The sequence below is a fragment of the Panicum virgatum genome, chromosome 6N, assembly GCF_016808335.1.
Source record: "Panicum virgatum strain AP13 chromosome 6N, P.virgatum_v5, whole genome shotgun sequence".
NCBI lineage: Eukaryota > Viridiplantae > Streptophyta > Magnoliopsida > Poales > Poaceae > Panicum > Panicum virgatum.
The window spans coordinates 8,402,611-8,422,519 of record NC_053150.1 but is presented as its reverse complement, the minus strand read 5'-3'; the positions used below and the strand labels follow the sequence as shown (position 1 = coordinate 8,422,519).

The 19,909-nt window shown below is 47.1% G+C and overlaps 2 protein-coding genes and 1 long non-coding RNA gene across 3 annotated transcripts; 2 read left to right on the top strand and 1 right to left on the bottom strand.

The window, feature by feature from the left end:
- Window positions 1–1,033: 1,033 nt before the first annotated feature.
- On the top strand, window positions 1,034–3,403 carry LOC120677509 (malonyl-CoA:anthocyanidin 5-O-glucoside-6''-O-malonyltransferase-like). The gene is made up of 2 exons (XM_039958656.1): window positions 1,034–1,983; window positions 2,487–3,403. The coding sequence occupies exons 1-2, from the start codon at window positions 1,255–1,257 to the stop codon at window positions 3,237–3,239; spliced, it is 1,482 nt and encodes a 493-aa protein (XP_039814590.1). The 5' UTR covers window positions 1,034–1,254; the 3' UTR covers window positions 3,240–3,403.
- Window positions 3,404–13,060: 9,657 nt separating this feature from the next.
- On the top strand, window positions 13,061–13,609 carry LOC120677877 (ethylene-responsive transcription factor FZP-like). Its single transcript, XM_039959074.1, has one exon. The coding sequence runs from the start codon at window positions 13,061–13,063 to the stop codon at window positions 13,607–13,609; it is 549 nt and encodes a 182-aa protein (XP_039815008.1).
- Window positions 13,610–17,844: 4,235 nt separating this feature from the next.
- On the bottom strand, window positions 17,845–18,643 carry LOC120679830. The gene is made up of 2 exons (XR_005677333.1): window positions 18,374–18,643; window positions 17,845–18,193 (listed from the first exon to the last, which is right to left on the bottom strand). It is a non-coding gene; the product is annotated as an uncharacterized LOC120679830 (long non-coding RNA).
- Between the last annotated feature and the right edge of the window lie 1,266 nt (window positions 18,644–19,909).

Genomic DNA, 19,909 nt, shown 5'->3' with positions numbered 1-19,909 from the left:
TAACAAAGTTGTTTACCCTTATCCACTAATGACACCAAACAATCTATCTTCATAATATTAATACAAATAACCACTTGACTGAACTCAAGCACGCAAAGCAATATTATGTAAATCTATAAGTAATTTTCGCAAACATTATAAGCAAATTGGAATACACGAAAAAATTCTCTCAAAAAACATATCATTAAAACATAGTGTTGTGAGATCTTGTTTTGAAGTTTTTATTGAAACAAACACAACTGTGCAATCAGATTTTGATTTTGATGCTCGATTTTGAAACTATGATATTTTTATCTTTGAAATTATGTGCATGCATGCATTTTTTTTGCTTCTCTCACTAACCCTCATGTACATGCAACACCCAGTGTGGAACAGCCGTACGGCTAGTCTGATTTACGGCCAGGCGTAAATTAGCCGTGTCCCATGGTAGAACGTCTAAAAATCTAGTATTAAGGTAATGATCTACTACCACCACTTCCACGCGCGCGGCGACTCATCCAGTCGCGCAATAGCGCGCTGTGCCGTACGTCGTCCGCACGCATGCATCACGGATTCCGGTCGCCAGCCGCGCGCGCGCGACGCGCACGGCGCGGCGGTCGCCGTACGCCGCTTGGTTTTTCCGCCGCCGCCGTTGCTTTCCGGCGGTCGGTCTCTGCTACCATCCAAAACGATCACGGCTAGACGGCTAGTTAGTTGTAGGCTTGAACCTAGCTAGCCTGCCTGCTGCCACCCGTTCTGGCGTGGCGGCGGCAAGTGGCCCGCGGTGGACAGCAACGGCGGCGCGCGCGGGAGCAGCGGGCGAGCCCCGGCCCGGCCGCGCCGGCTTTGCTTGCGGCCGCGGCACGGACGTAGCTGGAGAGACGTGCCACGTTACAATCCGCAGCTCACGCACTCGACGTGTTCTGATCGAGCTTGGTTCGTCAGGGACGACGTGTCCAACTGCAAGTGTGGCCGATCATCATCTGAAGGCGACGACACCGCGACACGCGCGTACAACAACGGCATCCGTCCGATTCGGGGTTGCGATCGGGATCTTTACTGGATGATCGTGACGATCCAGGAGATCCAGCCGCGCCGGCCGGCTACATAATACAGCAACCAGCTAGCTGGGCCGCGACACGAACCAAGCGCCATCCAACTTCTCCGCCTCCTCGCAAACACCCCCTGCCTGATCGGCGCGACATCACGTCACGACTCGTACGTACCTAGCCGGCGGCGCTAGCTAGCTAGCAAGCTACTCGCCAGCGAGGATCGATGGGCGAGGCCGGCGGCGCGGCGGGGGCGGTGCGGGTGCTCGCGGTGTCGCGCGTCGCGCCGGCGCCGGGGGCGGCCGGGAGCGGCGCCGCCGGCGAGGCGCGCGTGAAGCTGTCCTTCTTCGACACGGCGTGGGTCGTGCTGCCACCCATCCAGCGGGTCTTCCTCTACGAGCTGCCCGGCGGCGACGAGGAGTTCCCCGCGGCGGTGAGGCGCCTCAAGGAATCCCTCGCCGCCACGTTGGCCCTCTACCTGCCGCTCGCGGGGAAGCTCGCCTACGTCGCCGAGACCGGGGACGTCGTCGTGGACTGCGCCGGCGATCCCGGGGTGGCCTTCGTCGAGGCCGAGGCGGCGGCGTCCGACGACGCCGGCGGCGTGCATATGGACGTGCGCCGGCTGGCGGGCGACGAGGCGCACGACATCCCGGCGTTCCTGGCCCTGGTCCCGGGCCTCGACGCGCGGGAGCTCCCGGCGCCCGTGCTGTCCGTGCAGGCCACGCGCCTCCCCGGCGGCCACGGCCTCGCGCTCGGCCTCTCCGTGCACCACGCCGTCGCCGACGGCCAGGCCGTCTGGCGCTTCGTCAGCGCGTGGGCGGCCGCCGCGCGCGAGGGGTCGCCGGTCACCAAGGCACTTGGCCCGCCGCACTACGACCGGGCAGCCGTCCACGTCCCCAACGGCAACGAGTTCGCCCGCGAGATGCTCAGGAAGATCGCGCCTAATCTCCCCGTGGTACGCACCATATGTCCATATCTAACCTATCATCCATAGATCGGAGATGTTTTTGGTTGTGGATGCTACAACTTCTTTCTACGCTCACGTGTAGCTACTTCCATCACCAGTATACTACTGTGTATATATTCGTATATTTATTTATCACTTTGAGTGTGTTAATATAGTAATTATAAGATACTTCAAAAGGATACATATGAAATTTTCAAAAATATCTCTATTTTTAATTATATTATGATTATACCTTAGTATTGATATATAAAATAAAATATGTTCATATACTCTACGTATAGTTACATACTCAATGTGTATATTATTATAGATGTTTTAGTATGATCATATACTCCACACACATACTCCTCGTTGAGTCAGATACAAGTTTATAACACATCATGAGATACACTATGCTACAACTTATATACATAAGTATATACGTATATAAATCACGCCTTGTGCGTGCAACCGTGAATGGGTTTGCTCATGGCAACCGCTTTTGCATGCAGACCAACACGGCGATGGACTACGACTTCAGCCGGCGCTTCCGGCTGGGCCGCCGCACCTTCTACCTCGCCGCCGACGACATCCAGTCCCTGAAGAGCCGCGTCGACGCGGTCGCCGCGGCTGACGACCAGGCTGCCGCCGGCAACGACAGCGCCACCACGCCTGGCACCACCAGGAAAAAGCCGGTGTCGACGTTCGTGGCGCTGGCGGCGCTGGGCTGGTCGGCGTTCGTGCGCGCCAAGGGTCTCGCCGCGGGCGACGACACGTACCTGGTCTTCCTGGCGGACCTCCGCGCGCGGCTGGACCCGCCCGTGGGCGACGGCTACCTGGGCAACTGCATCAAGGGGTGCCTGGCGACGGCCTACGCCGGGGACCTCGTCGGCGGCGACCGCGGGCTCGTCGGCGCGTGCCGGGCCATCCAGGCGGCGGTGGCGGAGATGGAGGCGGCGCCGCTGGCCGGCACGGAGCGGTGGATCCAGAAGATGATGACGCTGCCGTTCCAGCGGCTGTGCAACGTGGCGGCGAGCCCGCGGTTCCGCGTGTACGAGGCGTCGGACTTCGGGTTCGGGCGGCCGGCGCGCGTGGAGCTGGTGTCCATGAACAACGACGGGGAGATGGTGCTCGTCGGCGGGAGGGCCGACGGCGAGGTGCAGGTGTCCGTGTCGCTGGACCCCGCGCGCATGGAGGAGTTCAAGGCGCACGTCCTCGACCGCCGCTCCTCCTCCTCTCCGGCGCCGGCCGGCGAGCTGAACTGAATGGATCGATGGAGGCGGATCGACGACGTCAACCGTGCGTGCAAGCGACCGTACCAGTGTTTTCTCCGATAAATCGTTCTATCTTTGCGTTGTAATAATCGTTTCGACAGACTGACAGACACGATCATGCCAAGAAGTAGCAGCAGTATCATGATTCATGAACAGATGCGTGGCAGATCACAGAAGATGAACAAACGAGAAGATGAGAAGGAAGCATGTGTTGTCGCCATGCACACGGATAGATGCAGACGGCCGGCCGGGCTTTGACGGATCCGCCGGTCATGGTTTGTGTCGCCGTCGAAGCTTCTGATGGCGAAGGGTCCTTTGGCAGGCAGGGCTAGGATCTAAGCTGAGCTCGCCCAAGGGTGGTGTCGTCATCGTTGACGTATCTGCTGTTGTCGGATGCGCCGACGTTTGTCAATCGTCAGCGTCAAAACTCATGCCTCCTGGATGACGACGACCTCGACCATGCAGGAGCTGCATGCCGCCATGCCGTAGACAATTAGGAAAGAGCAAGCCCAGTGGTGGTTTGGTGGGGGACAGGCTGGGCCGACTGCGTACGGGCGCGCGACGAACCCAGCATTCATAGCGGGCTGGTCAATAAGGGCGTCTCTAGCGGTCTGGCAATTTGGGCCAGTGATTTGGAGAAAGAGAGAAGGCACCAGACGCTTGGGAAGAACAGGCGTAAGAGCGAGCAGCATCGGCGAGTGTGCAAGCTAGCGATGAACGATGGCGGCCACTGTGCGGCAATTGTTCGTCGATTAAAAAATCAAATAGCCGGCTAAATAGTCGACCACTGGAGACGCCCCGAGGGCTTGTCATGTTTCTAGATGTTATCTTTTTCCTCAAAAAAACTTTTTTAAAAAATATCCAAGTAATTTTCTGAAAAATCATCCAAATATTTTTTAGAGAACATTATCCACACACTACTTTACAGTGACTATAGGAATCAAAATTTGTCCCAAAAAGAGTCACTATAGGATTCAAGAACCATGCCTTGTAGCCCAAACTGGCCAAACTGTTTTGTTGGTAATCATCTAAAACCCACTGTGATGTCTAGATGCACTTTCAACAAAAGGAAAATAAAAATAAAAACCATAGGTCCCACCTAGTTTACTACAGGAGATTGTCTCAGGGTGTGTTTAGTTCACTTTGGATTTTGGATTTTGGAAGGGAATCTTTTAACATTTGAAGCAATAAATGTAGACTAATCACAAAACTAATTATAGATCTCGTCTGTAAACTACGAGATGAATCTAGTGAGCCTAATTAATCCATCATTAGCATATGTTTACTGTAGCTTTACTGTAGTAATTTAGTATCTAATCACGTCATAATTAGACTCATTAGATTCGTCTCGCGATTTACAATCTGTTTGTGTAATGCGATTTATTTTTCGACTATATTTAGTACACCATGTAGGCGATTTACAAAAATTTTGAATTTTGAGATTTTGGATCTAAACCCTCACTTTGATAGTTTATGGTCGTATATAATTGAGAATTCCACAAAAAATGTAAGGGCCCAGTGTATTGTACTCATTGTGTAAATTGCTTACCAGGGTAGGGAGTCCTACAATAGATAGACTCATCATGTTCTTGCTAAGTTCTCTTGCTCGCTGGTTAGTGGTCATCACTTGGCTAACCTCACCTTCTAGATTTCTCAATATATATATAAACACTGCTAACTTTAAAGGATCAATGAAACAATATATCCCTGCTTCCATGAAAACAAAAGCAACATATAGCGGGCTCAATTCATTACGAGTACAAATCCATGAGGGAGTGGGAGTGAAAAAAAAACTCAGAGATACTGTATTGACAAAGTTCAGGAAACAAGGGGTGCTGACTTTGTAAACTTTGCCATGGCCTGGGGAGCAGCACCCAGACCGGCATGGTTTTCTGCAAGGCAAAAGCGAGCTGCAACTTTGTGCTGTGCCTCCCACTTTGGGATGGCATTTTATTTGGAGCAGATATGCAGTGTGCATGTGGCAGAAGAGCCGTTATTTAGCTAGTTTGCTAAGGCATTTAGTGTTGGAAAAATAGACAATTGTAAGTTTAAATTACGAACTAGATTTATCATGACGAGAATTAAACCTAGCATGCATGACTCTAACATACTAGACAGTACGTATATCATAAACATGATCTCAGAAAACATGATTATGAAACAGATCTGATCACAAAATACGTACTGTGCGGGAGCCGCCGGGAAGACGAAAGGCGCAGACGAGACGAAGACGGTCCTTCGAACGGAGCGCAGCAACCGGCGTTGCAGACGACGGTACGCCGCAGCTCCTGACTTGGACGGAGGACGAGCCATGGCGAAGAAGATGAGCAGTCGCGCTTAGCACTTCCCAAAAACCTTATTCGCCCTCTCCCGGTGCAGGATCACAAGAGCGAGTGGTTCCGGAGACCTGCTCTCCCGTTCGCCGGTGCACGCCGGCACTCGGGATGGAGAAGACTACGGTGGCGGAGCAGCAACGAGAGGAGGCAAAACCCTAACTCAGATGAGATTTTCTTATGAATTCCCAAACCTTGGGGACTGCACGTATAGTGATCTATGGTTCACTTTTTCCATGAGGGAGGTGGTCCGTATTTAAGGAGAGAAAAACCCCTTACACCCTCGTCCATTAGCAATACGGGACTAATAGATGGTGTACCTCCTCTTAGCGCTAATGGGCCTTTGAGATTTATTTGGATTATTTATATGGGCCAAGCCCATAAATCTAACAATCTCCCACCAGATCTCAAATACCTATTTATAGATTTTGCCTGTTTCTCACTACTGTTTGATATACTAGTGTTTTAGTGAGGACTGTTAAGTTGAACTCTCACCTAGAGCTCCAAGCTATACTTATCCACAACTTGAACAATAGACTACGCCTTGAATTGCAAGTTTGGTGCGAACAAGTTTCACTCAAAGTCATAACCAGTACATGGCTGCCAGTAGCCTTCTCCGCGGGTGGAGCATATACGTCGTACTCCCTGGTCTCTTCATGAGTTTACTAGAGATCACCCAAATCTCACAGACTGCGACGTTAGACAGTCAGCCTCATATAGGTGTGTTCTTTCAAGAATGCTCTGTAGGACAGCACATTTGCTCATTAGAGCCAACAGAAACACATTAAGGCAAATAGCCAACCTGCCTTACAGCAACTGAGAGTATTGCATCTTTTCTTAGAGAGGGTTTAACCATTATTCTCCTCAGTTCACCATCAGTTTGTTCTCCCCAAGTCCTAATTCACGGGATCTCCGATCACATAGGTTGGGTTACCACTGTGGCAACTTATACGGGTCTCATACCCATCTCCCTTGATGCACTATCTAGCACATTCCTTGATAATCCTTTTGTAAAGGGATCTGCCAGGTTTTTGTCTGTTTGAATATAAGTCACACTTATCACTCCGGAGTTTCTCAACTTCCTGACAGACTTCAGTCGTCTTTTAACATGTCTTGATGACTTTGCATTATCCTTAGCACTGTTCACTTAGATTATCACCGTTTGATTGTCACAGTTCATAAGGATGGCCGGCACTGGTTTCTCAACCACAGGCAAGTCCATCAAGAGCTCACGCAGCCACTCTGCCTCAACAGTGGCTGTGTCCAAAGCAGTAAGTTCTGCTTCCATGGTTGACCGTGTCAAAATAGTCTGTTTGCAAGACCTCCATGATATCGCACCGCCTCCAAGGGTAAACACATACCCACTCGTGGCATATAGCTCATCAGCGTCAGATATCCAGTTTGAATCACTATATCCCTCAATCACAGCAGGATGCCTAGAATAGTGAATCCCATAACGCATAGTACCTACTAGATAGCGCATAACCCTTTCATGTGCATGCCAATGATCAGTACCCGGGTTTGACATGAACCTACTCAATTTGCTCACAGCAAAAGATATGTCAAGTCTCGTTGCGCTAGCTAAGTACATGAGTGAATCAATAATCTGCGAATATCTCAGTTGATCTTTGGCAATTTTCCTGTTCTTTCTCAACATCACACTAGGGTCATAAGGTGTTGGAGAAGGCTTGCTGTCGATATAGTCAAAACGGCTCAAGACCTTTTCCACATAATGGGATTGTGAAAGAGTAATCTCATTCTCAACCTTAATAAGCTTGATGTTAAGGATAACATCAGCTTCTTCTAGATCCTTCATATCAAAGCTCTTTGAAAGAAAGGACTTGACCTCATTGATCACATACAAGCATAATATCACTCCTCCACCCCCATCATAGCGATAGTACACACATCTATTAGCCTCATTAATGACAAAGCCCGCAGAAGTTAAAGTTTTGTCGAACTTCTCATGCCATTGCTTAGGTGCTTGTTTCAACTCATACAAAGACTTCAAAAGCTTACACACCTTGTTTTCTTGACCTTTCATTACAAATCCATCAGACTGATCCATGTAGATCTCCTCATCCAACTCTCCATTTAGGAAAGCTGTCTTAACATCCATCTGATGAATGATAAGACCATATGAGGCAGCCAAGGAAATTAATGCTCGAATAGTGGTCAATCTAGCGACAGATGAATAAGTATCAAAGAAGTCTTCGCCTTCCTTTTGTGTGTACCCTTTAGCAACAAGCCGAGCCTTGTACTTGTCAATAGTACCGTCAGGCTTAAGCTTCTTCTTGAATATCCACTTACATCCTACTGGCTTGCAACCATAGGGTCGTTCAGTGAGCTCCCATGTTCCATTAGAAAGAATTGAGTCCATCTCACTTTGGACTGCTTCTTTCCAATCATCTGCATCTGAAGATGCATATGCCTCTACAATGGACGTGGCATTATTGTCCACAAGGTACACAGTGAAATCGTCACCAAAGGATTTTACAATCCTTTGTCTCTTGCTCCTTCTAGGAGCTTCACTGTCATCCTTCTCTAGGACATGCTCATGTTCATCGGATTGTTCAGAAGACTCGATAGGTACTGCAAGTTGAGGAGTTATCTCTGTCGAAAATCTAGAATTGCTAGCATATCTTTCATAGGAAAAATATTCTAAAAAAATGTTGCATCACGAGATTCCATAATAGTATCAACATGCACATCTGGTATCTCAAATTTAACCACTAAGAATCTATAAGCAATGCTCCTCTGAGCATATCCTAGAAAGACACAATCCATTGTCTTAGGTCCCAACTTGCACTTCTTTGGAATAGGCACATTAACTTTCGCTAAGCACCCCCACGTGCGCAGATAAGAAAGTGATGGTTTTCTCCCATTCCACATCTCATATGGAGTTTGATCTTGATTCTTGTTTGGAACTTTATTCAAGACATGGCAAGAAGTCAATACAGCCTCCCCCCACCATGCCTTAGAAAGACCAGCTGTGTCTAACATGGAGTTAACCAAGTCAGTCACCGTGCGGTTTTTCCTCTCGGCAATCCTGTTTGATTCGGGAGAATAGGGAGGCGTCCTCTCATGAATAATTCCATGCTCCTCACAGAATTCATCAAATATTTTGGAAAAATACTCGCCACCTCGATCTGACCTTTGATGCTTGATCTTTCTCTCTAGTTGATTCTCAACTTCAGCTTTATAGATTTTAAAGTAGCCTAACGCTTCGTCCTTAGTTCGCAACAAATAAACATAGCAAAATCTAGTCGCATCGTCAATTAACGTCATGAAGTATCTTTTCCCACCTTTTGTCAACACACAATTCATCTCACATAGATCAGAATGTATGAGTTCTAGAGGTGCCAAGTGTCTCTCCTCAGCAGCCTTGTGAGGCTTCCGAGATTGCTTTGATTGCACACAACTATGGCACTTAGAACCTTTAGCAATGGTGAATTTCGGAATTAAACACATGCTAGAAAGCCGAGACATCAAACCAAAATTAACATGACATAAACGTGAATGCCAAACACTCGCATCATTACTAACGTTGCCGCAAATATGGTTCACCGACTTATTATAAAATTCAGCAAGAGAAAAGCGGAACAAGCCTCCGCAATTATAGTCTTTACCAACGAATTGTCCATGTTTCGACATGACAAATTTATTGGACTCTAACAATAACTTAAACCCGTCCTTGCATAGGACTGACCCGTTGACCAGATTCTTGTTGATAGTGGGCACATGCGGCACGTTCCTCAGCTGCACGATCTTTCCTGAAGTAAACTTCAGATCTACCGTGCCAACACCATGAACAGAAGCATGTGAACCGTTCCCCATCAGCACGGAGAAGTCCTGGACGGTCTGGTAAGAAGAAAACATAGAGATGTCAGCACACACATGAACATTAGCACCCGTATCAAGCCACCAACTCGTGGATTAAAAAACTGAAAGAACTGTAGGTAAATTACCGTACCCATATCTAGTGTTGCTTATGGTCACCATGTTGACATCATTGGACTCATTTGCTTTCTTGGCCCTGTGGTCTGCCCGATCTGGGCACTCCTTGGAGAAGTGTCCAAGCTTACCACATGCATAGCATTTTCCAAAGCCTTGTTCTTCTTCTTCTTGAAGGTAGTGGTTTTGTTAGACTTGTTATTCCCTTTGTTCTTGTCATGTGGGAACTTTTGGACCAGGTTGGCGCTGGACTGGCCTTGATCTCCTTTCTCAGGCACGTCCTTCTTCCGAGCCTTCTCCTCAACATCAAGAGTCGCTATCAGACTTTCAACTGATATCTCCTGTCTCTTGTGTTTCAGAGTTGTGGCGAAGTTCCTCCACTGGGAAGGCAACTTTGCAATAATGCATCCAGCCACAAACTTGTCGGGAATAGGACACTTTAGGAGATCAAGATCCTTGACAATGCACTGCACCTCATGCGCCTGTTCCACCACAGAACGGTTATTCACCATCCTGTAGTCATGGAAACTCTCCATGAGGTACAGTTCATTGCCCGCATCTGTTGCATCATACTTTGCAACCAGAGCATCCCACAACATTTTCGCCTCTGTCTCATCAATGTACACACGGACTAATTCGTCTGACAGATTGCTAATGATACATCCGACAAAGAGATTATTGGCCTCATCGTACTTCTTCTGCTCTTCAGCAGTAAGTACGCTCTCAGGCTTGCCAAGTCTCATGTCCCAGATGTGCATAGCAGTAAACCAAAGGCGAACCTTGGACTTCCAGATCTTAAAGTTCACACCAGTAAACTTTTCTGGCCTCAGTGACTCAGCAAAACCAGCCATTGTTAAATCAACAGATTGCCTATTATAAGGTTTTTGGATTGTTGGAAAAATAGAAAACTGTAAGTTTAAATTCCGAACTAGATTTATCATGACGAGAATTAAACCTAGCATGCATGACTCTAACATACTAGACAGTACGTATATCATAAACATGATCTCAGAAAATATGATTATGAAACAGATCTGATCACAAAATACGTACTGTGCGGGAGCCGCCGGGAAGACGAAAGGCGCAGATGAGATGAAGACGGTCCTTCGAACGGAGCGCAGCAACCGGCGTTGCAGACGACGGTACGCCGCAGCTCCTGACTTGGACGGAGGACGAGCCGTGGCGAAGAAGATGAGCAGTCGCGCTTAGCACTTCCCAAAAACCTTATTCGCCCTCTCCCGGTGCAGGATCACAAGAGCGAGCGGTTCCGGAGACCTGCTCTCCCGTTCGCCGGTGCACGCCGGCACTCGGGATGGAGAAGACTACGGTGGCGGCGCAGCAATGAGAGGAGGCAAAATCCAAACTTAGATTAGATCTTCTTATGAATTTCCAAACCTTTGGGACTCCACGTATAGCGATCTATGATTCATTTTTTCCATGAGGGAGGTGGTCCGTATTTAAAGGGAGAAAAACCCCTTACACCCTCGTCCATTAGCAATACGGGACTAATAGATGGTGTACTTCCTCTTAGCGCTAATGGGCCTTTGAGATTTATTAGGATTATTTATATGGTCCAAGCCCATAAATCTAACAAGCACGGCTAAATTGGTTTCAGAATCACTTGTCAGTTCGCTGTCACTAGAATTCTCTTTAGCTTTCGCTGTTTGGTTTTGTTGTATCTCTGTCGCAAACTGGTATTCCGGCCGGGGTGTTGATCACTTTCAAAAAAGCTGGGTGATCCTGTGTCCAAAAAAACGTTGTCACTAGAATTCGAGTAGTGATCTGGTGATCCTCAAGCATGACGCCCTGGTGTCCTGGACTGTGTGCCTACGAGTGAGTACACGTATGTAGCAGGGTGAGCAGGGTTCCCGAGAGCTTGTGAAAAGTGATTAGTAGTACTGATTAGTGCCTTAAACAAACAAAGGGCTAATTATGGCCAATGACAGAGTCCAGGCTTGCTTGCTGCTTTGTGATAGCCTGTCAGTCTCAGCCTACTCTGTCCTGCTAAGGACAGTTCATTCAGGACTGAGTACCTGCCAGCTTATTCGGTTCTCTCCTAGGAACCATCTTATCATCAGTCTATGGTTAATACTACTAATTAGCATCCAAACATCCAATGAGACCCAGCTTAGACCCTGTTTGTTTTCAAAGGTTTTTTAATTCCTGTCACATCAAAAAAAATCTTACCATTTAGAAATATTAAATAAAATATATTTATAAAACTTTTTGCACAATTGGGTGCTAATTTGCGAGATGAATCTAATGAGCCAAATTAATCCATAATTTGCTATAGTGGTGCTACAATAACCATCTTCTAATTATAGATTAATAACCTTAATAGATTCATCTCGCAGTTTAACCCGGGGTTCTACAGTTAGTTTTATAACTAACCTTTATTTAATACTTCTAAATACAAAGATTCTCTTTGATGTGATATGGTCTAAAGTTTAGCTCCTGGATCCAAATAACAAAAATGAACTCTAGAGCAATCAAACACCCTCTTAGTTCCCAAAATTTATCATGCTCTACAGTACCTTCGAACGTTTGACCATTCATTAGGAGTATTAAATGTGGATAATTGACAAAACCCATTTCATAACCCCCAGATGAAATCGCGAGACGAATCTAATGAACCTAATTATGCAATGATTAGACAATGTTGTGCTACAGTAAACAACCTCTAATGATGGATTAATTAGACTTAACAGATTCATCTCGCGTTTTTCCGTCCATCCGTGTAATTATTTTTATAATTAATCTATGCTTAATACTTCTAATTACTGTTGCAAATATTCCACCAAAAAATTTTACCCAAAATTTTTTGCTAACTAAACGGACCTTTATACTCCCTCCGTTCCAAATTATAAGTCATTCCAAGAATTTTGGAGAGTCAAAGTTTTTCAACTTTGACCAAATTTATATAACAAGATAATAACATTTATGATATCAATTAAGTATCACTAGATTCTTTGTTGTATATTTTCATAGTATACTTATTTGATGTCATAAATTTTTATGTTTTTCTCTATAGTTCTGGTCAAACTTTGAGATGATTTTACCCTCCAAAATTCTTAAAATGACTTATAATTTCTAACGGAGGGAGTAGTCACAGAAAGAATAGGAATGGAGTTCATGCATGCACATGGTGGCATGCCTGGCATGGTACACCAGTCACGAAAATGCAGCCAGCTTATTCTGCAGAACCACTGCAAGTACAGTACGGTGCGGCGATGCAATGCAGTATCGCTGTCGCGCTCACACATGGCCCAGCCCAACCATGTCGACGAAAACGAGGAGAAAAGCGCACGGCCGCCGGGCAGCGCGCGCCCTTTGCTCTCGGTCAGCCGCCACTCAATCCGCCGCCGTGCACCCGGCCACGACGGCGCAGCAGCTCCACCAACGTTCCGGTATAAAACCCATGGCGCGCGAGCGGCCCCGAGCGACAGGACCAAAGCCTAAGCTAGCTGTTCTGTTCACTTGCCTGGTCCGCCGCCGGTAGCCACGTCGTCGCGTGCCTGGCTGGCAATGGCAGACGCTCCGGTGGCACACCAGGCGGCGGCAAGCGCGCAGGATCTTCAGCAGCAGCAGCAGCGGAGGCGGCGCTCGCGGGCGTCCAGCGAGTACCTGGGCGTGCGGCGGCGGCCGTGGGGCCGGTACGCGGCAGAGATCCGCAACCCGGTCACCAAGGAGCGCCGCTGGCTGGGGACCTTCGACACCGCCGAGGCGGCCGCCGTCGCCTACGACCTCTCCGCCATCTCCATCTCCGGATACGCCGCCGCGCGCACCAACTTCTACTACCCGTGCGGCGGCGCCACCAATTTACAGTCCCAACAGCCGCCGCCGCTGCCGCCGCACGGTCCTGTCCAGGTCGCGCCGGTGCCGCCGTCTCCGCTGTCCGAGGGGAGCGGCATCGGCAGCACAGTCGATGATTGCGAATATCAGCAGCTCTCGGCGGAGGAGGGGGGCGAGGAGGCCGGCGACGATGAGTCGTTGACGATCGCCGCCATCCTGCAGAGCTTCCGGCATCAGAGCGCTCCGTCGGCGGCGCCCTCTGCTCCTCTCTGCTTGCAGTGATATATTTGAGAGAACAATTATGAATACGAGGAGGTGGGCCTACCTGTGGTATGTTGTTGCCTCGGGCCTGAGGCTTTCAAAAAATTTGAGCCCACCGTTTTTTAGGAAGAATTCGAGCCCACCTAATCGAAGTCCTGGCAAGATTTGTCCTGGCCTGTGGCCCATCAAGCATTTTGCTGGGTTGGGCTGTGGACACGAACAGGGGAGCCCTAGAATCCACAAGTAAAACTTATCCAGTAGTCATTTTTGTTACAAGCACTTGTCCGTTCAAAATGAAAATTTACCGAGAACTAAGCGTAGCCTAAATTTCTTTATGGAAAATTCCTCCTATTTCAAAATTTGTGTTCTCCACTCCGCACAGCTGCTCATATTTTTCTAAATTTAGTAAAGCAATTAATTGGTGCTATCGACGTACTCCCTCTGTATTTCTTTACTTGTCCGTTAGGACAAAAAAAATTAGTTCATTTTAATATAAATTTGTTGTCTGAAACGAAAAGATATGAGGGAATATCTATTTGGCGACAGTACAGTGACTTCGTTAATCTCAAAAAAATTTCACTCTCATGGTACAATTACCTGTGTATATTCATATAAAGAAAAACGAAATAGTCACCATGGTGACTTCATCAACGAAACATTCCTCACTTAAAGTCACTGAGTTGCATCTAGGGGTACAGTTATTTTTGTTATGGCACATCTATTATGTCTACGAGAATATCCTCAGACTTGAATGGTAATGGTGTGACTGACATCATCACCATATTACCCTTTTATTTTTGCATTATTAGCCCATCACTGCCACTAAATATAAACCCATCCTAAGCACATGGCAATAATTATCTAATTTGCGTGGTATGCGAGATTCCAATATCAGTATTTGTTTTTTTTTGTAAAAAACAAGTCACATGGAGGGATTTCAAGTTACTCATCATTCATCACAGTTTCACTCCATGTGCATATGCTTGCTACTTGTATATTTTTGAGCCGCTTGCTTCACATGCTGCCCAACTAATGAGCTTAGATTTATCATTTATATTTTATATTATCTGTTCTTAATTATTAGTCATTTTTAATATATAAATTTTATCATGCATCTGTACATATATCTGTATCTAGAAAAATTGAAACGATTAATAAAGTTAGTTGCGAGTGCAAGCAACTAACAAAGAGTAACCGGCCAGTGCACCAACGAGGCATGTCGACCTGTTCATGGTCCGGTTTTAACGGTTTTTGGTTTGTTTCCAACCCAAGCCAAGATAATTATGCTGGTTCGGTGTGGGCTGGATTTCAACGTGTTTCCAACGGCTTAATTAATATGTTGGGTTGGTTTGGGCAGCTGGTTTCATCGGTTATTAACGCAGTAGGTCGCTTTACAAGACGCGCACGGCCTACAGGCAAGCATGCAATGCTCTTGAGGTGCAAGTAGGGGGTGGTAATGGGCCATGGCCCTAATGGCCTTTTCACAGCCCAACGAGACTCTTAAATTATTTAGTTCAAAATTGTATAAGATTAGAATCCGATCTTTTTAGGACCTGGTCTTTAGATTTTCTAGTCCAAAATTTTGGGCCTCACCACCCTAGGTGCATGTCGCGTCCAGGAATGTCGATCTGGCCATGCCAACTCCGCGTCAACACGAATACGTCGGGCAGGTCGAACAGCAGCACGAGCACCCGCCTTGGCCGCCGCTGCTCTCCGCCGCGAGGACCAGCCTCCAATCGCAACACCATAGCTAGCACGTCGACATCTTCTCTGCCCGCCAGACAGCTAGCTAGGCACCAGCAGAGAGATACCTCCGCATCGGGTTTCAACGGGTTCAACGGGCCGAAACCGCTGGCCGTACTCCTTCACTACTGGAAAAAGTGCCTTTGGCACCGGTCATGGATGTCCTTTGGTACCGGTTCTTACAACCGGTACTAGGCATCCGGGACCAATGGCTCTAGCCATTAATACCGGGTGAATGACCCGGTACCTTTGGGTACCTTTGCACTGCGTCAAAAGAAAATAGGAGCACATTGCAGTGGCTAGGATTCGAACCCGTGACCTCTTGTCTCAAGTGTATCTCCTTTACAACCTCATCTACGACGCAGTTCTGACTGAGGCGAAGATATTTTCCTTTTGAAGTAACCTGTGAAGCACTTTTAGTACCGGGTGGCAGGCACCACCCGGTACCAAAGGCTAGACATAGGTACCGGGTGATGTTTTCACCCGGTACTAATGTGAAAGGATCCATTAGTACCGGGTGGTAACACCACCCGATACCAATGTCTAGCCTTTGGTACCGGGTGGTGTTACCACCCGGTACTAAAGGATCCATGGATTTTTTCATGCACCTCAAAAGAAGCTTTGGTACCGGATCATTTTAGTTTTGGTACCTTTGAGGTGGACCGATTGCCTCTTTTCTAATAGTGCTTGCATGTTTGTCTGGGTGTGGAGCCGTTCCAATCCAACCCGCTCACACACCCGGGATGACGGTCCCAACCTGGTTCGGTGCAGTCTGGCACTTGGTTTTCCGGAACCGATGAACAGGGCGAGAGGCATGTGCAGGCATGCGCTAGGGATCAAGCAACTGCACTCGCAGTCGCACACCGTGCAAGCGTTGAACCTGATGGATTGGATAATAAAATGCGCGCACCAAACATGAGGATCGCCTGATCTCACGGTATCAATTATTCAGACTGTCAGCCGTGCTACTGATGCGTAGGATGATGAATACTGACCGTTCTAGAATCCAGATTTGACATTGCACGATTCTTTCTCTAATAATGTTCTTGCGCGCCACGTGTAAGAACTACTGCAGAGGAATCGGATAATAGAGCGAGAGAGACAACTTTCAAACAATAGTTTTGATGAACAAAATTAGTTTAAAAAGATGATGTCTAAGTATTATCTTAAGTCAAATATCTCTAATTTAATTTGATTAAGATTTTGTAAATGTACCAACATCTGCATATATTAAATTAGTTTCGTAAAGTCTAGCATAAAATATATCTTGATAATGCATTTGTTTAGCATTGCATAAGTTAATATGTTTTTATAAATATAGTTAACGTTAGCAAAGTTTAACTTAGGACCAAACTAAAATACATCACACTTTGGAGCAGAATGGGTATTTGACAAAAAAAAGATTATGCAAAACAAAAGTTTGATCAAAATCAGATGTTACTCTATGGTGTTGGTAATAACAATGGAGGCGCGGGTAAATCAGATGCAAATTCAAGGGTTCACTTTAAATATTATCTAGTGGCATATGTGGTTAATAATTTGGATGCAATTTAGGGGGTAACATTAGGTTTTTATTATAATATCATTTTAACATAGATGGGTAATTTAGATATAAATTTAGAGATGACTTTAGACTATTTTCATACTGGTAAAGGTGTATAACTTTGTAGAAAACAGAATATGTCCAACATATATTATTATCAATAATGATTAGAGATTATCGAATTGACAGATAGATGTTTTTAATTTTTTAGATAATTTTTAGAATTTATCTTTTTCCCGTGTGTCTTGTGAGGGTTAAATTGGAGGTTCTAAAGGAGCCTCTAATTAGTGATAGTAAAGGTTTGTGCTTGCTTAACAATCATAAATGTTAAACATGTTGATTATAACATGATTGATGACATGGACCTACCGATGACATGTTGATTACAAAGACGTACGTGATCCACCTACCGATGACATGGACATATTGATTGACTTTTGTAGTTTTATGTGTGTTTTAAAATTATCTCCAACGTTTCCACGTTTCATGACACATACAGAGCATCTTATAATTACCACGCGAGCGAACTCCGCGAACATGAACACAACCTAGTTATAGAACGATGTTGTGCAAGATTCATCATGATTTGCAGAGGAAAGTTAGAGTGATATGAAGTAACTCATCCTTCTTACTAGGTAAATTATTGGTAGCAAGGTCTGAAACAACTTACTCCTTACGTACTCAAAGTGTCTTCCAAGTTCCAATGAAGGAAAAAGAAAGAAAACGGTAGTTCAAGAGTCAAGCAACAAGGAATGAAGCAGCTCCACGCGCGGGGCATGGCGTTGAATCAAACTAGAACAAACGCACACCCAAAACTCGCTCATCGATCACCTGTGTGAGCTCTTCGAACAACGAGGTTAAGGTTAGGGCTGAGGATTCTGGAATAAGTGCTATTTTCTTTCAGTAAGTCCTTAGTTTATTTGTATGGTTGTGGCGAGGTGATGCAATTCCAAAAACTCAGATTTCGTACACCAACTCTGCTCCTGATTTGCATTGAGTATATGTCGTCTATGAAGATTGATGCAGCAGGAGGGTCATATACAGTAGAAGTAGGAGTGCCAATTAGTGATCCTTAGTTGCATATCTAACCCTCTCTAGTTCAAAATTTTGCACTTTTTCTTCAAAATTATATTTTATTTTAGAAAATTAGTACAAAATTTTGAACTAAAAGAGTTAGAGGTGCATTTATGGATCACCAATTTGCACCACTAAATAGAAGCATACGGGGAGAGACTATTTATGGTGCACACCGCCACCGCCACCCCTGCCTTCCTTGAGCCCTCTCTCGACCGCACTTGAACCACCACCACCTCTTCTTCCTGCAGGCGCGCAAGATCGTAGCTCTTCATCAGGAGGAGAATGGACTCATCATTGAATCAGTTTGCTGCATATACTCAAATTGAGCTCAAACCGACGGCAAGGAGCTGGCAGTTGCATTCTTTTTTTTTACAAAAAAAGAAAATGGTGGCTTTAATTTCAGCGTGTGTGGATGTGCTTACAGTCACAACAGCTGCAGCCTCGACGGTTCCCTCTTCTTGCTGAGGCTGACAAGCAGTAGCATCGGCGGCAGGTTTCACTTTCAGGCGTGAGGCGAGGCCGCCGAGGTAGCCGGCGCAGGCGTGCAGCCGTGTGCGACGTGGCGCAGCAGCGAGAGGGGCCGCGCGAGGAAGGCGAGGACGGCTGCCGGAGACGATGTCGCCGCCGCCATGGACTCCTCTGCAGTGCTTTCCCCTTGAGCGAGCACTCCTTGAGGTTGGTTGGTTAGTTGGTGGTGTGTTTGCAGTGACGATGAACGATGGTGTGGCACCGATTTATAGAGCTGTCTGAACAATCATTGAGCTCTCTTGTTCCCGTGTCCAGACTGTGTTGACTGAACTTCTGACGCGGGTATGGGAATATAGTAGATGTATATATTAATATATAAATATTCGATGCAACCGCTTGGTGAAGGGGGAAACGTGCACCGTTTTGGCGTTTTGCAAACCTATGTAGCACGGATACAGATACGCGTATCGGTATCGGGCCGATACGGATACGGGGATACATCATTTTCCCAAAAAAAACCCGATACACGGATACATTTTAGTAATTTTTTATAAAATAAATATTAATGCATATTAATGGTAGGAAAAGGAAAATAAAAAAGAAAAGAAGAAGAAAGGAGAAGAAACTAAAAAAGCCCAGCCCAAGAGACCACCAAGCAGCCCAAATAGCCCAGCCCATATCCTCTGCGCTCTCTCCCCCCCCCTTCTCCACCGCCGGCTCCCCTCCTCCCGCACCCCCGCCGCCTCCCCCGCCACTGCTCCTCCCTCACCGGCCCTCGCCTCCCCTCCCGCTCCCGCCCCTCCCCTCCTGCTCCGGCCGCCGCGCAGAGCCAGTCCTCTCCGGATCCGGTGGCAGCGCGGCTCCTCTCCCTCTCCCTCGAGCTCGGGCGGATTCGGCGGCACACGGCTCCTCTCCCTCTCCCTCGAGCGACGGCAGTGGCGGCTCCTCTCCCTTGAGCTTGAGCTCGGCCGGCACTCGGGGAGGCTGGATCCAGCCCCGGCGCAGGCGGATCCGGCGGCGGAGCGGGGCCGCGGCGGCGCGGGGACGCGGTGGCAACGGCGGAGCGAGGCAACGGCGGAGCGAGGCCGCGGCGGCGCGGGGACGCGGCGGAGCGGGGCGATACGTATCAGATAACGTATCCGATTTTTTTCTTATTTATTTTTTTCCGATACTCCTCCGATACGTATCGGTGATGTATTGATGGCGTATCTGTATTGGATACGTATCTGATACGGGATACGCCCATGCACCGGCATATTGGGGTAGCGTAGTTGCAAACCTCGTGTTCGTTGGTGCTTCGCGCGTGTTCATCCCAGCACTCGAGAATGCGATGAGGAATTATGCATGTAATAAACTTATCTCAATTCTAGGAAGATTCAACAGATACCCAACAAAATCTCATCATCCTTCGTTTTGGCTGTTGATCGATCAGCAACATGCATGCCAACACCCTCAAAGCAGTAGAAACTGATTAAAAAAAATCCAGTTAT